The sequence below is a fragment of the Pristis pectinata genome, chromosome 22, assembly GCF_009764475.1.
Source record: "Pristis pectinata isolate sPriPec2 chromosome 22, sPriPec2.1.pri, whole genome shotgun sequence".
Taxonomy (NCBI): domain Eukaryota; kingdom Metazoa; phylum Chordata; class Chondrichthyes; order Rhinopristiformes; family Pristidae; genus Pristis; species Pristis pectinata.
This window is the reverse complement of record NC_067426.1, coordinates 15,685,164-15,701,519: the sequence shown is the minus strand read 5'-3', so window position 1 is coordinate 15,701,519 and position 16,356 is coordinate 15,685,164. Positions and strand designations below refer to the sequence as shown.

At 42.1% G+C, this 16,356-nt stretch overlaps 1 protein-coding gene across 2 annotated transcripts in view; it reads right to left on the bottom strand.

The window, feature by feature from the left end:
* The window catches only part of cnksr1 (connector enhancer of kinase suppressor of Ras 1), a 67,919-nt gene that overhangs the window by 42,028 nt on the left and 9,535 nt on the right, over positions 1–16,356 (bottom strand). For both annotated transcript variants that reach the window (XM_052036359.1, XM_052036360.1), the window contains exons 2-4: positions 8,903–9,060; positions 5,945–6,135; positions 4,680–4,767 (exon numbers count right to left, since the gene is read on the bottom strand). In XM_052036359.1, coding sequence (XP_051892319.1) covers positions 4,680–4,767; positions 5,945–6,135; positions 8,903–9,060 — 437 coding nt within the window. The remainder of the gene's footprint in view (positions 1–4,679; positions 4,768–5,944; positions 6,136–8,902; positions 9,061–16,356) is intronic.

Genomic DNA, 16,356 nt, shown 5'->3' with positions numbered 1-16,356 from the left:
ACAGATATCAATGACAGATCATAATCCAGCTAATCAGGACTCAGTAATCATGTTATAACTAAGAGACAAACTTGGCAAAGAGTCAATCTTTTAAGATGTTCATCTGGGACTTCAAAATATAATAAATTTCCACATAAAGTATTAATATGTTGCACTTCAGTGTGTGATAAGGGATATGATCTAAGCTATGGAGAGAACACAGTATTACAAATATTACCATTGTCCTTAGGAGTATGGAGGGAGATTGCTACTGATCCTTATCAGTGGACTCTCCTGATATCTGTACCTTTCTGGACTTTGGGCAGCTTGAGGCTCAGCTGTGGTGCTTTTCACAATGAAACACACTCACTCATGCATGAAGAATAACCACTTCGGCAAGCATTGGAAGGCATCCAAGACCTGTGAAGCTACGGCTGAGCAACAGTTTGTGGATGGGTAGGAAGCAGAGGATAAATAACCAATGGAAATACAAGGATATTTGTATAGCATACAAGGCAGATGGTCTGAGGCACTGACTGACACGTGGAACTATTACGGAATCGTGGCTTGAAAAGGGGCAGGAGTGCCAGCTTAATGTTCCTAGTGAGAGATTTTTCACATGAGAAAGAGGGGATAAAATAATTACTAGAGTGGCAAAAGATGACAAGTTTGAAGGATCATCAAATGAATCTACATGGGTTTAATCGAAGACAAAAAGAAAGGGCAATCGCACTGTTGGGACAGTCCCAGGCAGATAAAACAGACAAATTTCTGACGTGCAGGACTTAATTGCCCAGATATTAACTGGGATACAATCAATGTAGTAGGTACAGAGGTCACAGAACTCCTGAACTGCAGGAAGGTAAATTTTTAAAGAGATATGTATGCGGCAAGCCCAATAAAAATGGTGGACAGTGGTGGGGTGGTGGTGTAGAATAATTCTGGATTTAGCTCCAGAGAATGAAGCTAGGTAGGTGGAAGGAGTATCAGCGAGAACATTTTTGTAGACTTAGCACCATTATAGGAAAGAACAAACATAAACTGAGGATAAAAGTTCTAGACTGTAATAAGGCCATTTTCAGCAAAAGTGGACTGGAACCAGCTTATTGATGGTAAATCAATCTTAGAACAGGAGGCAATCAAAAAGGAGATTCAAGAGGTTCAAAGTAAACATGTTCACATGAAGAAATAATCACAGCACTGCTAAACCTAAAACTCCCCTGGATAACATAGACAGTAGGATAAGGCAAAAAAAAGGAAGGGAAGCTTATGCAAGATAACAAGAGTTTAACATAAAGAAAGCCTTGAAAAATACTGACACTAAAAGGTAAAAAAATTAAAAAGGTAGTGAAGAAAAGAGAGGGCTTGAAGAAAATACTGGTAGGAAACGTCAGAAAGAAAATCCAATAATGTTTTATAAATCATAAGGAGCAGGAAGATAACCAAGGAAAGTGTAGGGCGTGTTAAAGTTGAACAGTGTTGTGGCAGAGGATACAAATAAGAATTCTGAGTTAATATTTTGCAGCTGTGTTATGAAAGAAGGGATTGACACCATTGTTGTAGTTAAGGAGGAAGTATATGAAATATCGGCTGGGATAACCAGCAAATAAAAGAGCAAGTATTAAGGGTACTACATCCAGGTTGTTCAAAGAAGCAAGGAAGGAAATTGCAAAGGCTCTGACCATCATTTTTCAATTATCCCTGGCTAAAGGAGTGTGCCAGGAGGACTGAAAATGTACCTTTGTTTAAAAAAGGAGGAACGGATAAACCAATAATTTACAGGCCAGTTGCTTTAAATTCAGCGGTGAACAAGTTATTGGAGACAATTTCGACAAACAGACTAAACCTTAATTCAGAAAGATACAGTTTCATCAAGAACATGGACTTTTTAAAAAGAGACAAACAATTGAATTTTTTTGAGATAGTTACAAGGAGGATTGATGAAGGCAATAGTTTTGATGTAGTCTTTTGACTACATCAAAAACAAGACTTTTGACGACAGCACATGGACCGCAGGTTAAAATCTAAAGGTGAACGAGTTCCAAAGAAGAGTGGCAAATTGGATTCAAAACTGACTCAATAGCAGGAAGCAGAGGGTAATGATTAATGGGTGTTTTTGTGATTGGAAAGCTGTTACCAGTTGGGTTCTGCAGAGCTCAATACCCTGTCCCATGCATTTTGTTATACATATGAATTACTTAAATACAAGGGACAAGAGAAAGAAGTGTTCAGATGAGACACAAAATTGGCTGTGTGATTGACAGGGAGGGAGAAATCAACCTCAGCAGGATATATTTGGTTTGGTCAGTTTGGTAGAAAAGCAGTAAATGGAGTTTAATCCAGAGAAGTATGAGGAAATACATTCGTGGAAGTACAAAACAAGGGAATACATAATAAATGGGAGGAACATTCCTTGGAATGTTCATGCACACATCCTTAAAAGTACCAGGACAGATCAGATGGTTAATAAGGTGGTGAACGTGTGGAATTCTCTACCACAAGTAGTTGTGGAATCTATGTCATTGCATTTATTTAAGAAGGAGATAGATAGATTTCTTGACACAAATTGCACCAAGGGGTATGGAGAAAGAGAGCAAGAGAAAAAAAAATGGGCGGCGCTGTCTCATTGGGCCAGAAGGGCCTGTTACCACGCTGTAAATAAAATTTTAAAAATAAATAAATAAATATTATTTGAGATATAAAGTCAGCCATGATGTAATTGAACGGTGGGGCAGACAAGAGGGGCCAAATAGCCTCCACATGTTCTTATCTTTCTAGGTTTCCATGCTTTAAAAGGCATACAGAATGTTTTTCTTTATTAGCCGAAAATACAAGGTCAGAGAAGCTATGCCAGAACTGTGTACAATAATTATTAAGCCACAGTATGAATGTTGCATGTGGTCCTGGCCACCACTTGAAGGAAAGTTGTTGTTACATTGCAGGAGGTATTGAGATTTATGAAGATGTTGCCAAGACTTGGAAATTTTTGGCAATGAGGAAAGATTGGATAGGCTGGGGCTGTTTTCTTTGAAACTGAAGTCTGAGAGGAGATTTAATTGAGGTCTATAAAATTGGTAGGGACTTGGACAGAGTAAAAAGGACCTATTTCCCTTAGTTGAGGGGTCAAAAACTAAGGGGCATTGATTTCAAGTAATTGGTAGAAGGATTAAAGGGAAGGCGAGGAAAAAATCTTTACATGTAGAGCGTGATAGTGGCCTGGATGGGATTTGTACCAAGTGCGAGAAGATGGTAGATCTATTTCAGCCAGTGTAGATGGGGTGAGTTGAACAGCTTCCTGTTTCTGATCTGTGATTTGACAGGCCTGTACACAAGTCACACACATACAATTGGCCGATAAATCCTCCCAGTATTGTGATCCTCGAGGCATTGCAGCTGAAGGTGAGGGACACATTGGGATGGAGGGAACAATTGCAAGAAGGAAAGAAATGAAGACTTTACCTCCCTCCTCTCATACCCAAATTATTCTGAGAGCACCAGATTTAGGAGGTTAGAGCTCCAGATATCAGCCTCATTCATTCTTCAGATTAAGGAATGTCATCAGCTGCTTGCATTCCACAGAAGTTTACTCTTCCTGCAGTCTCTCAAAAAAAACCTGAACTTTTGTCAGTCTTAGCTGCACATGTATTACATCACTGGCTTATCATCAGAGTTCTTCTTCCTGTGACCTTCCCCTGCAACATTCAATTCAATGAATTTATAGCATAACCATACACAAGGGGAAACAGATTTTTGACGGAAGAGATTTGTGGTAAGTTACTGCAAATCTCTTCACAAATCATCTGCTTTTCCCAACTTCAGTAACTCTTCGTGAGCGCCAGGCATGTAGATACCTTTTGCATTGCACTTTGAACATTCAAACAGTCCAATTGGCTTACAGAGCATTACTTGGAGTGAACATTAGTTGAAGAGAATGGTTGAACGCAAGGACATAAGAGCAAGAATTACCCTCACATCTGCTCCACCATTCACCAAGATTATAGCTGATTATCCATCTCTGTTGTTTTTCCATCCTTTGCATAAAAAAATCCCTTAGTGTCCAAAAAGTTTTGTTTTGAAGATAGGATATCAGAGTCAGAGTTAGACAGAATGAGAAAAGTGCAGAACAGGATACAAAGGAGTTCAAAAGGTTGAATAGAACATAATGGTTTCTCTCCTGCAAGGGAGATCTCTGCCCATATTAAATTGAGAGCTATTTCTGGATGCGAGGAGGAATGAATAAACAAAAGAATAAAGTTATTGCAAACCCTTTCTTTGGAATTCATCAACTTCATGATGCCACACTCGAGGATGGAGTCTGACTCTCACTATTTATCACAACCTGAAACCCTGTATAAATAAATCATGTACTACTTACATTAATCAATATACCATGTACCCCCAGAAGGGCTGGCATATTCAAATGAGAAGAGGTGAAAGACACAACAACGCTTAAAAACCTCTGGATTTCATATCACTTGTTCATCAATGTCTCACACAGGTGCATTTAAGTGCAAGCTTGCTAAGTATATGGGAAAGGAACAGAAGACTATGCTGAGAGGGTGAGAATGAAGCCAGAAGCAGTGTCCCAACACAGGCCTGTTGGAACTAAAAAAAACCTGTTAGAACTGAATGGCTCATTTCTGTGCTGCAAATTATATGCAATTCTATGAACTACAGGAGACTTTGTAAATTTGACAAACCTTATGGATAGTTTCTGCTAGCTCCATGCATAACCTGATGATCTCTTTCTTCATTTCGGTGTAATTTATTATACATATAAATGGGTACCTGGTTTGGCAGAGGAGAAGTATGGTTAGAATTTCTCTGGGGGCTCAGATCATCCAGAATGGTGAACAACCACCACTACTGCCCATTGATTTTATTCCACACCTCCACGTGGATCAATGTATTCAACACTTGTACCCAACCAGCTCCATGCCACACCACATGATGGTTTTTTGCAGTGACTTTCACAACCTCCCTATCCACCAATGTGAACTTAAAATTTTCTGTCTTGACCAAAACTCACTGCATGGCCTTGCCTCATCCTAGTTGCACAAATCTCCACAGTTTCACATTCCTTTCTCTGCACGTAATCTTTCAGTGTAAATCTTTTACTTCATTCCACCATTGATGGTGAAGGCTCGACCTAGCAATTTCTTTACTCTTCCTTCCACGAATCTTCTCTCATTAAAACACATGATATAAATTCAATTTATATGTCGAATCTTTGTTCAGTATCTTGTAAACTATACAGTGATGTGCCACTGTAAAAAAAAGACACTGCAGAAATCCAAAATAAAAAGAGTAAATGCTGGAAAAATTCAGCTTGTCATTACATAGACGACACAAATTTAGCAACACATTACATAGACAAAGAAGCTTAATCTTTCCTTAACTGCCCCATTATTTCACTGACAGAGTATCTAAATTTGTATCATCTATGTAATGACAAACTGAGCTTTTGCACACCCATTGTGCTCCCCCCCCTCCCCTCCACCCCCACCTTTTCTGTTACCTAGATTAATTTAAATAAAAAGACAAACTGCTGGAAATAATCAGCAGGTTAGGCTGCATCTATGAAAGGAGAAACAGGTTGATTCTTTGTCCTAAAACATTAGCTCTATTTCTCTCCTTACAGATGCAGCCTAACCCGCTGACTATCAGAATCATATTTATTATCACTGATTTACATGACATGAAATTTGTTGTTTTGTGGCAACAGTACCGGCTATTTCCAGCATTTGCTGTTTTTATTTTAGATTTCCAGCATCTGCAGTTATTTTGCTTTTCATTTACTGCAGAAATCCAAGTTGCTGGAAAGAGATATTTCCCCCTTCATACCAAAAAAAACGTTTAATGTATAACAATTAACACACAATTTTTAGGAAGGATTGGGAAGAAAGGTGGTGATTCCATTCTGTTGGTTACAGTAATAATCCAAAGTATTAATTAAAATGAGTACCTGTTCAGCCAGGAAAAAATAGCTTTGGTGATTTGAAGAAGGTCAATAACAGAGCAGAGGAGGTCTCCAGAAGTTCTCTGTGGACTGGGGGTGGCCTTCCTCCGACTGACGATGAAGGACTGAAGGGTTCCAGAGACAGCTCTCAGCTTCTCCATCAGAATCTTCAGATTCTCTGTCTCAAGGTCATAGGTCTGAAAGTGAAGACAAAAATCATTCAGAAAGAAACTCACTGGGAAGATAGCCATGTACAAACCAAAGATCATTTCAGAAACTTCTAACCACATAATAACCACACAATTAGTTCCCTTGCAAATTGTTGGATCACAATTTATTGGAATGATGAACAAAAAGTCAGCATCACAACTCCAACTCATAAACATTACTTAAACTGGTTAATATGTAAACTGGAAGCAAAGATTAGACTGAATAGATATGCTAAAAGTTCACTGGAGCTCTTGGGATTAAATGATATACATTCTCTTGGCTGCTGATAGAGAATGTCAATTCAAATGAAATGAACAAATCTAAATTCACCCTCCATCCAATGAATTTCTAAATCATTGACAAGTTAATTCCAACTCTTTATTAATTGGGGCAGAATAAAATAACCAGTGCTGAATAATATTGATTTTCTTATTCTTAGGGTGAATAATAACTCTCCTCTTTGGGTAGGCAAGGACATTAGCATCTCTTTAGGACATGCCTGCTGATGGAAACTAGATTATCAGCTCAGCAAGATAACTAACTTGAAGGCAGCTTTATACAATGAAATCATAAACCCCAAGCTGCCCATTTGAAGCAAACCATAATTGATTTCACCAGGTTGTATTTGAGTTTAGATCCCTTAGGAATACAGTCAGTGTTTGAACCTAAAACATCAATCAGCACTTTCAATTCTACACAATTAGTTTCCGTTCTTTATGGTGGTTACAGGTTTCTGTGAGGGAGAAATTCTTTCATCTCCAGTACAGCAAAACCAGTACAAGCTGGATCTACTTGTACTTTGAAAACATCCTGCAAGAGTGAAGCATTAGGAAAAACATGGTTTAAAATCAGCAATGCATTACAATGGGTTGATTATATTTTGCAAATTAGTTTGAACAGCTTTAGCATATCATGATTTAGTTGACAAAGTAACTCAGTAGATTTACAGCCTAGATCTCAGCAAGGCCATTCATGGTTGTAGACAGAAGATTACTGTGAAACAGTTGAAAAGCAGTTCGTAGAAGGGGAATTAGCAATTAACTGGTTGAGTTGGGGATACAGCCATAATTTGTTCTGGAAACAATAAAATGGTGCCTGCAAGCTAACGGAGCTGTGACATATGGTGACCTAATGTCCAGTGTCTGCATCACAGAGAGAAGGATAGAGTGGCAGTAATAACACTGGAGCAACAAGAAATTAAGACATGGTTTTAAGAAGATTGAAAAAGTTACTATCAACAGATACAATCAAGTATTTGAAAATGTATATACATGTCAAGGTAATCTGGAAGGGGAAGGTGGGTAGTTAAGGAGATAAATCAATGGGCGCAGAACTCTTAGTAATTGCTATTATACTATAATGGAAAGACATGATTAATTGTTACTGTGAGCAATTGATTCTGGGGGTTGTGTTTGATGTATATTAATAATTATTGATTAAAAATGAGCAGGGAAATCAATAATAAAGCTCTCCAAGTTCCCTGATGATATGAAACTGGGACAGTATATTAGTTGGGTAGGTTGGAGGAGCCAAATCAAGTCTAGTGCTGTAAAATGGAGACACAAGAGACAAGACACAAGACCTGTCCCTACAGCTCCTCCCTCACCACCATCCAGGGACTTAAACAGCCCTTCCAGGTGAGGCAGAGAGGCACATGCACCTCCTCTAACCTTGTCTATTGCATTCTGTGCTCTCGATGTGGCCTCCTCTGTATTGGTTTGCTGAGCACCTGCACTCTGTCCACAATGGCAGAGCTCCTGGTTGCCAGCCATTTTAAGTCCCCTTCCCATTCCCACACTGACCTGTTTGTCTTCAGCATCCTCCACTGCCAGGGTGAGGTCAAAAGCAAACTGAAGGAAGATCACCTTATATTCCACCAGGATAGTCTACAGCCCAACAGTATGAATATTGATTTCTCCAATTTCAAGTACCCTGCTCCCCCTCTGTCCCTTTCTCCTTCCTTCTCATCTACCCAGGTCCTCCTACACACACTTTCCAACAAGCCCCCCACCCCTAATCACCCAGTTTCCTTCTCCTCCCCCACCCATACACTCCTCCCACTGGGTCCCCTTTCCCCACTGTTCCCATCTGCCCACTATACCTCCCTTATTTTGTTCCACTTTTCACCATCCTCTACAGCCTTTTGTTGCTTCTACCTATCGCCTCCCTCCCTCTATCACTACTTCTACCCTTCCCTCTGCCACCAGACTCCATCTGCCAATTAACCTCTCCTCAGCTTGATCCACCGATCCTTTGTCAGCTCTTGCCTTACCCCCCCCCCCCCCCTTTATAATGACTATCTCCCATCTACTCTTTCAGTCCAGGTGAAAGGTCTCGACCTGAAACTCAACTGTCTATTTCCCTCAGCAGATGCTGCTAGACCCGCTGAGTTCCTCCAGCAGTTCCAGTGCTATGAAAGACAGGAAAGTGGTGGATTCTCAGCAGGTTGCAGAAGAATCCTGTAACAAAAGAAATCTCTACCCTAGCAGTTAATGCAAGTGGTTCCTCTACACCATGCTGTGCACCCTATTAAAAGGTACTTGTAACATTATCAAACCATAGAGATCAACATAGCCAGGAAGATTTGTCAATCAGCCACTGGCAATTGAGGGATTCAGCGACAACGGACATGAATATGTAACATTCCTAATTCAAGTCAATATCCCAGGCAACAAAATGAATAGAATAGGTTCAGAGCTTCCATCCGGTGTGATTAGAATCCACATGGCACACAGAGTAATGACCCTTCCTTACCAGTGCACACAGTAGCTCCACTGCTTCCAGAATCAGCTCCTGGTGCCCAATTTGCTTCACACCCAGTTCCTCCAGGTTCTGCTGTGATAATCGCAGAAGTTGCTCCCCATTCACTTGCCATTGGTCAAATGGATATTTCTGCACAGTACTGTCAAGGCCTAGGGAACACAACAGACAGAATCTGAATCAGACATCCTACAAGGCCTGAATTCACATATCATTAACAGGCAATCTGTTCCCCAACTACATAAGGGGTAGGGATAGAGCTTGGCAGGTAATTGAATGGCAGCGACCTATGCAACCAGTTTAGTCTCAAGCCTGTCCTCAGTTAGCTTAACACACAAGTGAGAGTAAAACCAGACAAGGGGTTGATAATAGAAGACCCTTCAACTGTTTCTCTTTCCACAGTTACTACCTGGCCTGTTGAAAGTTTCCAGCATTTTCTGATTTTATTTCAGTTTTCATCATCTGCGTCTTTCACACGTGGCTGCCCACCACATGGTCCATACAGCTGCTCCTCAGAGTGAATGGCAACCCAACCTCATGCCAAACCCCCACAATGGGCACCCAGTGTACAGAAGCTCACATACAGTGCACTCCAGGTCACTGTTGTGTATGAGAACCCATTCTGTTATTTTTATACTACCGTGTGTCTTTCCCCAATTATTTACTCTAGACATAAACATCAGTAAACCTGACAATAAACAGACAGTAGTCATAACTTGTCTGCATTGCTTATTTAATTGCAGTTAGGGTGGTTTGATTTACCTGGCATATCGTGAGCTGCTCTACAGGTCCTTCCTTCCTGCTGAGGGTACATTGTCATTACAGCTGACTAGACAAAACAGCTGCTGGAAGCGATTCATTGGATGCAGCATATAAAATTTAATGCATAAAATATCCCACAGAACTTGTAAAAGGTGCCAACCACAGTTTGACTGCACAGAATCAACCATGGAGTCAGACGGTCATACTGCACAGAAACAAGCCCTTTGGCCCACCATGTCCATGCTAACCATCAAGCACCTCTATACTGATTCCATTTACCTGTACTTGGTTGGTAGCCTTCTACACCTTGGCGATTCAAGTGCTCATCTGGATACTTTCTAATTGATAGGACAACAGGAACACCTCTGATAGGGAGAGGCTAGGATTGCTGAGGTAATTCCACTATGTATGGAGATGTCTGGCTAATAATTAATGAGGACAGCCAGGGAGAAAAAAAAAGGGATATGTAGAAACTGTAAAATGCAGGTCAGAGCTATTGAAGAGAATTGAAATGAAAAAGCCAAATATTGGACATGCCCAGCAGATCAGGCAGTGTTTGTGGAGGAGAGAAACATTAAGTCAATACTACAGGTGTATAATCTTACAGCAGAGGATGAGTAGAACCCTATCCTTGCTGTTGGTAGGGTGAAGAAGTTGTGAAAACAGAGGTACAGGAAATAGATGAGACACATAGTTGTGAGCTCTGTTAACTATGTTAGAGAGAAAACCATGGATAGACCTACTGGGCATTTCCAGATTCTCCTTTTGGTTTCAGGTCTCAGAAACTGCACTGACATGCAATTCACAGCTTTTACATGTTTCTTTGTTTGTGTCCTCTAACACTTCACTTTTTATTCAAGGAAGCTAACTCCATATTTGGAAGTATGGAACTAACTTCAACTGCTAAGAGAACATCGGTAATTTCGTACTCAAGTCAAGCAGGGATTCACCCATGGTCTTAACCATGGTCTTCAGCAGGGCAATCTGGTTCACCTATGGTCTTGACTCTTTGCATTCAGCACTAGGTGGTCCTATGGGATTCTAATCAGGGCTTTCTGATGTTTAAACTCCTGTAATGTTGGGTGAAGGAAACACAATAGACCAGGCACCATTCTCTGCTCTAATATCTATATAACATTCAGGCATGAATTATGAAAACAACATTCAGCCACAGTAAATGCCAGGCAATGACACCTCCAAAAGAGCAAGTCTACCCATCTGGCCTTGATATTCAATGTCATGATCATCCCCAAGAAACTGCACCATCAACATGCTGGATATCAGCATTGATCGGAAGCTCAACGAGACCAGTTCCATGAATACTGTGGCTACTAGAGAAAGTCAGAGATTGGATATCCTGTATCAAGTGAATCACTTCATGACACCGCAAAGTATTTGCACCATCTATAATGCACATCAGGAGAAGGATGGAATATTCTCCAGTTGTTTGATGAGTGCATCTCCAACAACAATGGGATAGTTTATTGCAGCAATGTTGTTCGGTACATTCATTCAAAACAAAGCAGCTTATTTGATTGGTACTCCCTTCCATGAAACTAAATAGTCATTCCTTCCACCACCAGCAGTGTGGCTGCAGTGTGCATCATCTACAAGATGCATTTCACTACTACTTTGACAGCACCTCCCAAACCCACAACCTTTACCACCAAGAAGGAAAAGGATATCAGGCACAGGGGCACCACCACTTGAACGTTCTGTTCCGAGTCCTAGGTCTTTCTGACTCGGAACTATTTTGCCTTTCCTCATCATCACTGGTAGGTCCTTATGAATCCCATTGCACTGGACTACGTTACCACTCAATTATTTGCTCACATCTGGCTCATTGGAAGCATAATACCAACTGAGCCAAGCTTACGTATAAATATTTATATTCAAGACTCCAGAGCAAACAATTTTCCTAGTCTGACAAAACAACTCTTTGCTGAGGCAATCTGATATTTGGACTGATTCCGTGTTTCTTATGGGACAATTTTTAATATACCAGGGATACACTTATAAATTGGTACAATGTCAAGTGATTTACACCAGAAGATCTAATATTGTTGGCAGAGGAAAAAAAAAGGTTAAAATAAAATTTCAGTTAAGCAGGGAAATACTATTCTCACTTAGCAGCCTGAAAACATGCAAGGGAGGAAAACTCTTTCCCAGCAGTGAGTCAGTATCTTGGATCAGGAAAGGTATTTGCTCTCAGCTTCATGCAAGTTGTGTTCAGTTTTCCCCACTCATTACTCTTTTATGTTCAATTATTTATCTCTCTACAGTCCTATAGAGTGTATGGTAGTAAATTAGCATTTATTTCAAGTAATGATGGGCCAACCTTTCAACAGCTCCTATTCTTAAATTCTGTCCAAGAAATCATGCATTTTCCTTTTTCTCTGGAGCTAGCCTTCTGTTTCAGAAAAATTATGCTACTCATTATTTGTCCCAATGTACTGTAGCAGTGTTACGTATTACTGACAAAATGGAGCTTGTCTGATTATCTGTGAAGTTGATTTTGCATGTGTGCCTTTAAAAGTGGTGATAACCCAGCTGTAAGATGCATTCCAAATGCCAAACAGAAACATATGCTTGGAGATTATTAGGCCAATTTTCCAAAAGATTACAAAGCAAAATGCCATGAATATTCAATAATGGAAGGGAATGTGCATGCAGAAGACACGCCTTTATGTATCTGAATCACATGTCTTGTGCATGCAGAAAGGTTAAAACATGTTTAATTATTTTTAACTGGGATAGCAACTGGGAATACAAAGAGAATACATTTATCTAAATAACACTTGATCAACATGGTGTTCAGGAGGTACTGGGAGCAGATATTTTTTCGATCAGTGACTGGATTTGGGTGCCACCAGCAAGGGCAGCATTTAATATATATTCTTAAGTGCTATCTACTTCAACTAATGCAGGCCTTAAGTTGATAATACTCTCACAATGCTGATAAGAGTTCCAGGATTTGTTACAGTGCTGAAGGGATGGCAACATAGCTCCAGGTCAGGATGATGTTCAACTTGGATTGGAAGTTGCAAATGGTAGCAGTTACTGGTCTTATCCTTCTGAGTGGTGGCAGAAGTCAGAGGTTTGGAGAACCTTGATAAGATGCTATACTTACTTTGCAGATGGTACACAGTTCAATTACACTACATTGTGGGTGATGTAAATGAATGTTTAGTGCAATGCATAGGGTGCTAATCAAGAGGTTTTCCTTGTCCTCGATATAATTGCTGGAGCTCAGTGCATTCAGGCAAGTATGAGGTATGAATGATGAAAAGGTTCTGGAGACTCAAGAGGCACGTTATACTTTGCAGGACACCTGGCTTCTGACCTGGACTTCCTGGCACAGTCTTTATGAGGCTGATCCAATCATATTTTTGATCAGGTCAGTGATGGTGTGGAATTCAGTAATGGTAGTGCCATTGAATGTTAATGTGAGGCTAGATCCTTTCCCTTGCTGAAGAAGAGCACAGCCTGATGTTTTATTGCTGTGAATGATACATGTTACTTACTACCCCACAGCCAAATCTTGTTCTGATCTTGCTGGATGAGGGCATGAACTATATCATTAACCAGGAATTACAAACAGAATATTGTACCTACAATCACTACAAACAATTTCCCATTTTGTTCTTATTTTGGACAGAAGGTCTTTTATAAGGTAGCTAAAGATGTCTGGGCAAAGGATACAACCCTGACAAGCTGATGCTTGTTATATCCTGTTACTTATATTATTGACTTATAGCAATCACAACTATTTTTCTTTATGCCAACTACGAATTTGGTGAACAGATTTCTCCTGGATTCACTTTGTTGTATCAGTCTTCGATTATAGCATACAGAGTCAAACACTGCGTTGATGTCAACAGCAACCACTCTCTCCTCTCTTCAAGTTTACCCGTTACCCTTATTTGGACTGTGGCTAAATGCAGTTTGAAGCATGTGGCCTTAATGCAACTCAAACCAAACATTAGTGAACATGTTGTTATCACTGAAGAAACAAAGGACTGCAGATGCTGGAATCTAGATGAAAACCATGATGATGCTGGAGGAACTCAGCAGGCTAGGCAGCATCTGTGGAGAAGAGCAGGCAGTCAGTCAATGTTTCAGGTCAGGACCCTTCTTCAGGACTGAAGATAGGAAAATGGGAAGCCCAATATAGAGGGAAAAGCAGAGTAGTGATAGGTGGACAAAAGAGGGGAGGTAGGGTGGGTACAAGATGGTGATAGGTAGATGCAGGTAAGAGATAGTGATAGGCAGGTGTGGGGGAGGAGGGGAGAGCAGATCCACCAGGGGAATGGGTCAAAGGTAAGGAGAGAGGAAAAAAGGGGTAGAAAAAGAGGGAGAGGCTAGGAAAGGGAAAAAAAAAAAGAGGCATGTTGGGGGTTGTGGGGATTACTTAAAGTGGGAGAATTCAATGTTCATGCCATTAGGCTGTAAGGTTCCAAGATGGAAAATGAGGTGCTGTTCCTCCAGTTTGCGCTTGGAATGCTCCTGGCAGTGGAAGAGGATGAGGACTGACATATCTGTGATAGTGTGGGAGGGGGGAGTTGAAGTGACTGGCAACAGGGAGATACAGATTGCAGTTATGGACAGAGCACAGGTGTTCTGCGAAACAGTCACCTAGTCTGCGTTTGGTCTCACCAATGTAGAGGCGGCCACACTTGGAGCACTGAATGCAGTAGATGATGAATCTCTGCCTCACCTGAAAGGACTGTTTGGCTCCCTGGATGGAGGTGATGTAGGGGCAGGTGTTACACCTATGGCAGGGGTAGTGGAAAGTTCCCGGGGTGGCTGTGGGATATGTGGGGGGGGGGGGGGGGGGGGGGGAAGACAGGAGTGAACTAGGAGTTGTGGAGAGAGCAGTTCCTGCGAAAGGCAGAAGAGGGGTGGGGAGGGGAAGATATGCTTGGTGGTGGGGTCCCATTGGAGATGGCAGAAGTGGCAGAGAATGAAGTGTTGGATACGCAAGCTGGTAAGATGAAATGGGGACCCTATCCCTGTTGGATCTGGGAGAGATGGGAGCAAGAGCAGAGATGCAGGTGTGAGCTCTCTCGACCATAGTCGGGGGAAGCCATGGTTAGCTTAAGAAGTTGGACACCTCGGATGTCCTGGAGTGGAAAGCGTCATCGTGGGAGCAGATGAGGCAGAGACAGAGATATTGAGAAAAAGGGATCGCGTACAGGGTGGATGGAGTTGTACTCGAGGTAACTGTGGGTGTCAGTGGGTTTGTAGCTCATATCCCCGTACCTGGACAGCATCCTGTCCCCCCAGTCCAATCCCTTCCCACATACATCCGTGACACATCACACGCGCTCCAACTCTTCCATAGCTTTAAGTTCTCCAGCACGCACAACCTCATCTTCACCATGGACGTCCAGTCCCTATATACCTCCATTCCCCATCATGAAAGCCTCACCGCCCTCCACTGCTTTCTTGACCAGAGGCAGAACCAGTCCCCTTCCACTAACTCTCCTCTGCCTGGCTGAACTTGTCCTCAGCCTAAATGACTTCACTTTCGATTCCTCTCACTTTCTACAGACAAAGGGTGTAGCCATGGGCATTCACATGGTCCCCGCTATGCCTGCCTCTTCGTTAGCTATGTTGAAACAGTTTCTGTTCTAAGCCTACTCCGGCCCCATTCTTCAACTCTCTCCCCACGACTGCATTGGTGCCACCTCTTGCACCCACGTGGAACTTAACAATTTCATAAATTTTGCCACAAATTTTCACCCTGCTCTCCAATTCACTTGAACTATCTCTGACACCTCTCTCTCTTTCCTCGATCTTTCTGTCTCCATCTCAGGAGATTCCTTATCCACCAACATCTTCTGATGCCCACAACTACCTCGATTACAGCTCCTCCCACCCTGTCTCGTGCAAGGATGTTATCCCTCTTTCTCAATTTCTCCACCACCGCCTTATTTGCTCCCAAGAAGCTTTCCACCCAAGGACATCCGAGACATCCAACTTCTTTTCTAACGGGGCTTCCTCCGACTGTGGTCGAGAGAGCTCGCACCTGCATCTCTGGCATTTCCCACACCTCTGCTCTCACCCCCACCCCTCCCAGACCAACAGGGATAGGGTCCCCATTTCATCTTACCAACACATCATTCTCCGCCACTTCCACAATCTCCAACAGGACCCCACCACCAAGCATATCTTCCCCTCCCCCCACCCCTTTCTGCCTTTCACAGGGACCGCTCTCTCCACGACTCCTCGTTCACGCCTTTCTTCCCCCCTCCCGCCACACATCCCACAGCCACCCCAGGAACTTCCCACTGCCCCTGCCATAGGTGCAACACCTGCCCCTACACCAGCTCCATCTACATCCAGGGACCCAAACAGTCCTTTCAGGTGAGGCAGAGATTCACCTGCACCTCCCTTAATATTATCTACTGCATTCAGTGCTCCAAGTGTGGCCTCCTCTGCATTGGCGAGACCAACGCAGAATAAGTGACCGTTTCACAGAACACCTGCGCTCTGTCCATAACCGCAATCTGCATCTCCCCGTTGCCAGTCACTTCAACGCCCCCTCCTACACTGTCGCAGATACGTCAGTCTCGTTCTCCTCCACTGCCAGGAGAATTCCAAGCGCAAACTGGAGGAACAGCACCTCATTTTCCATCTTGGAACCCTGCAGCCTAACAGCAGGAACATTGAATTCTCCACTT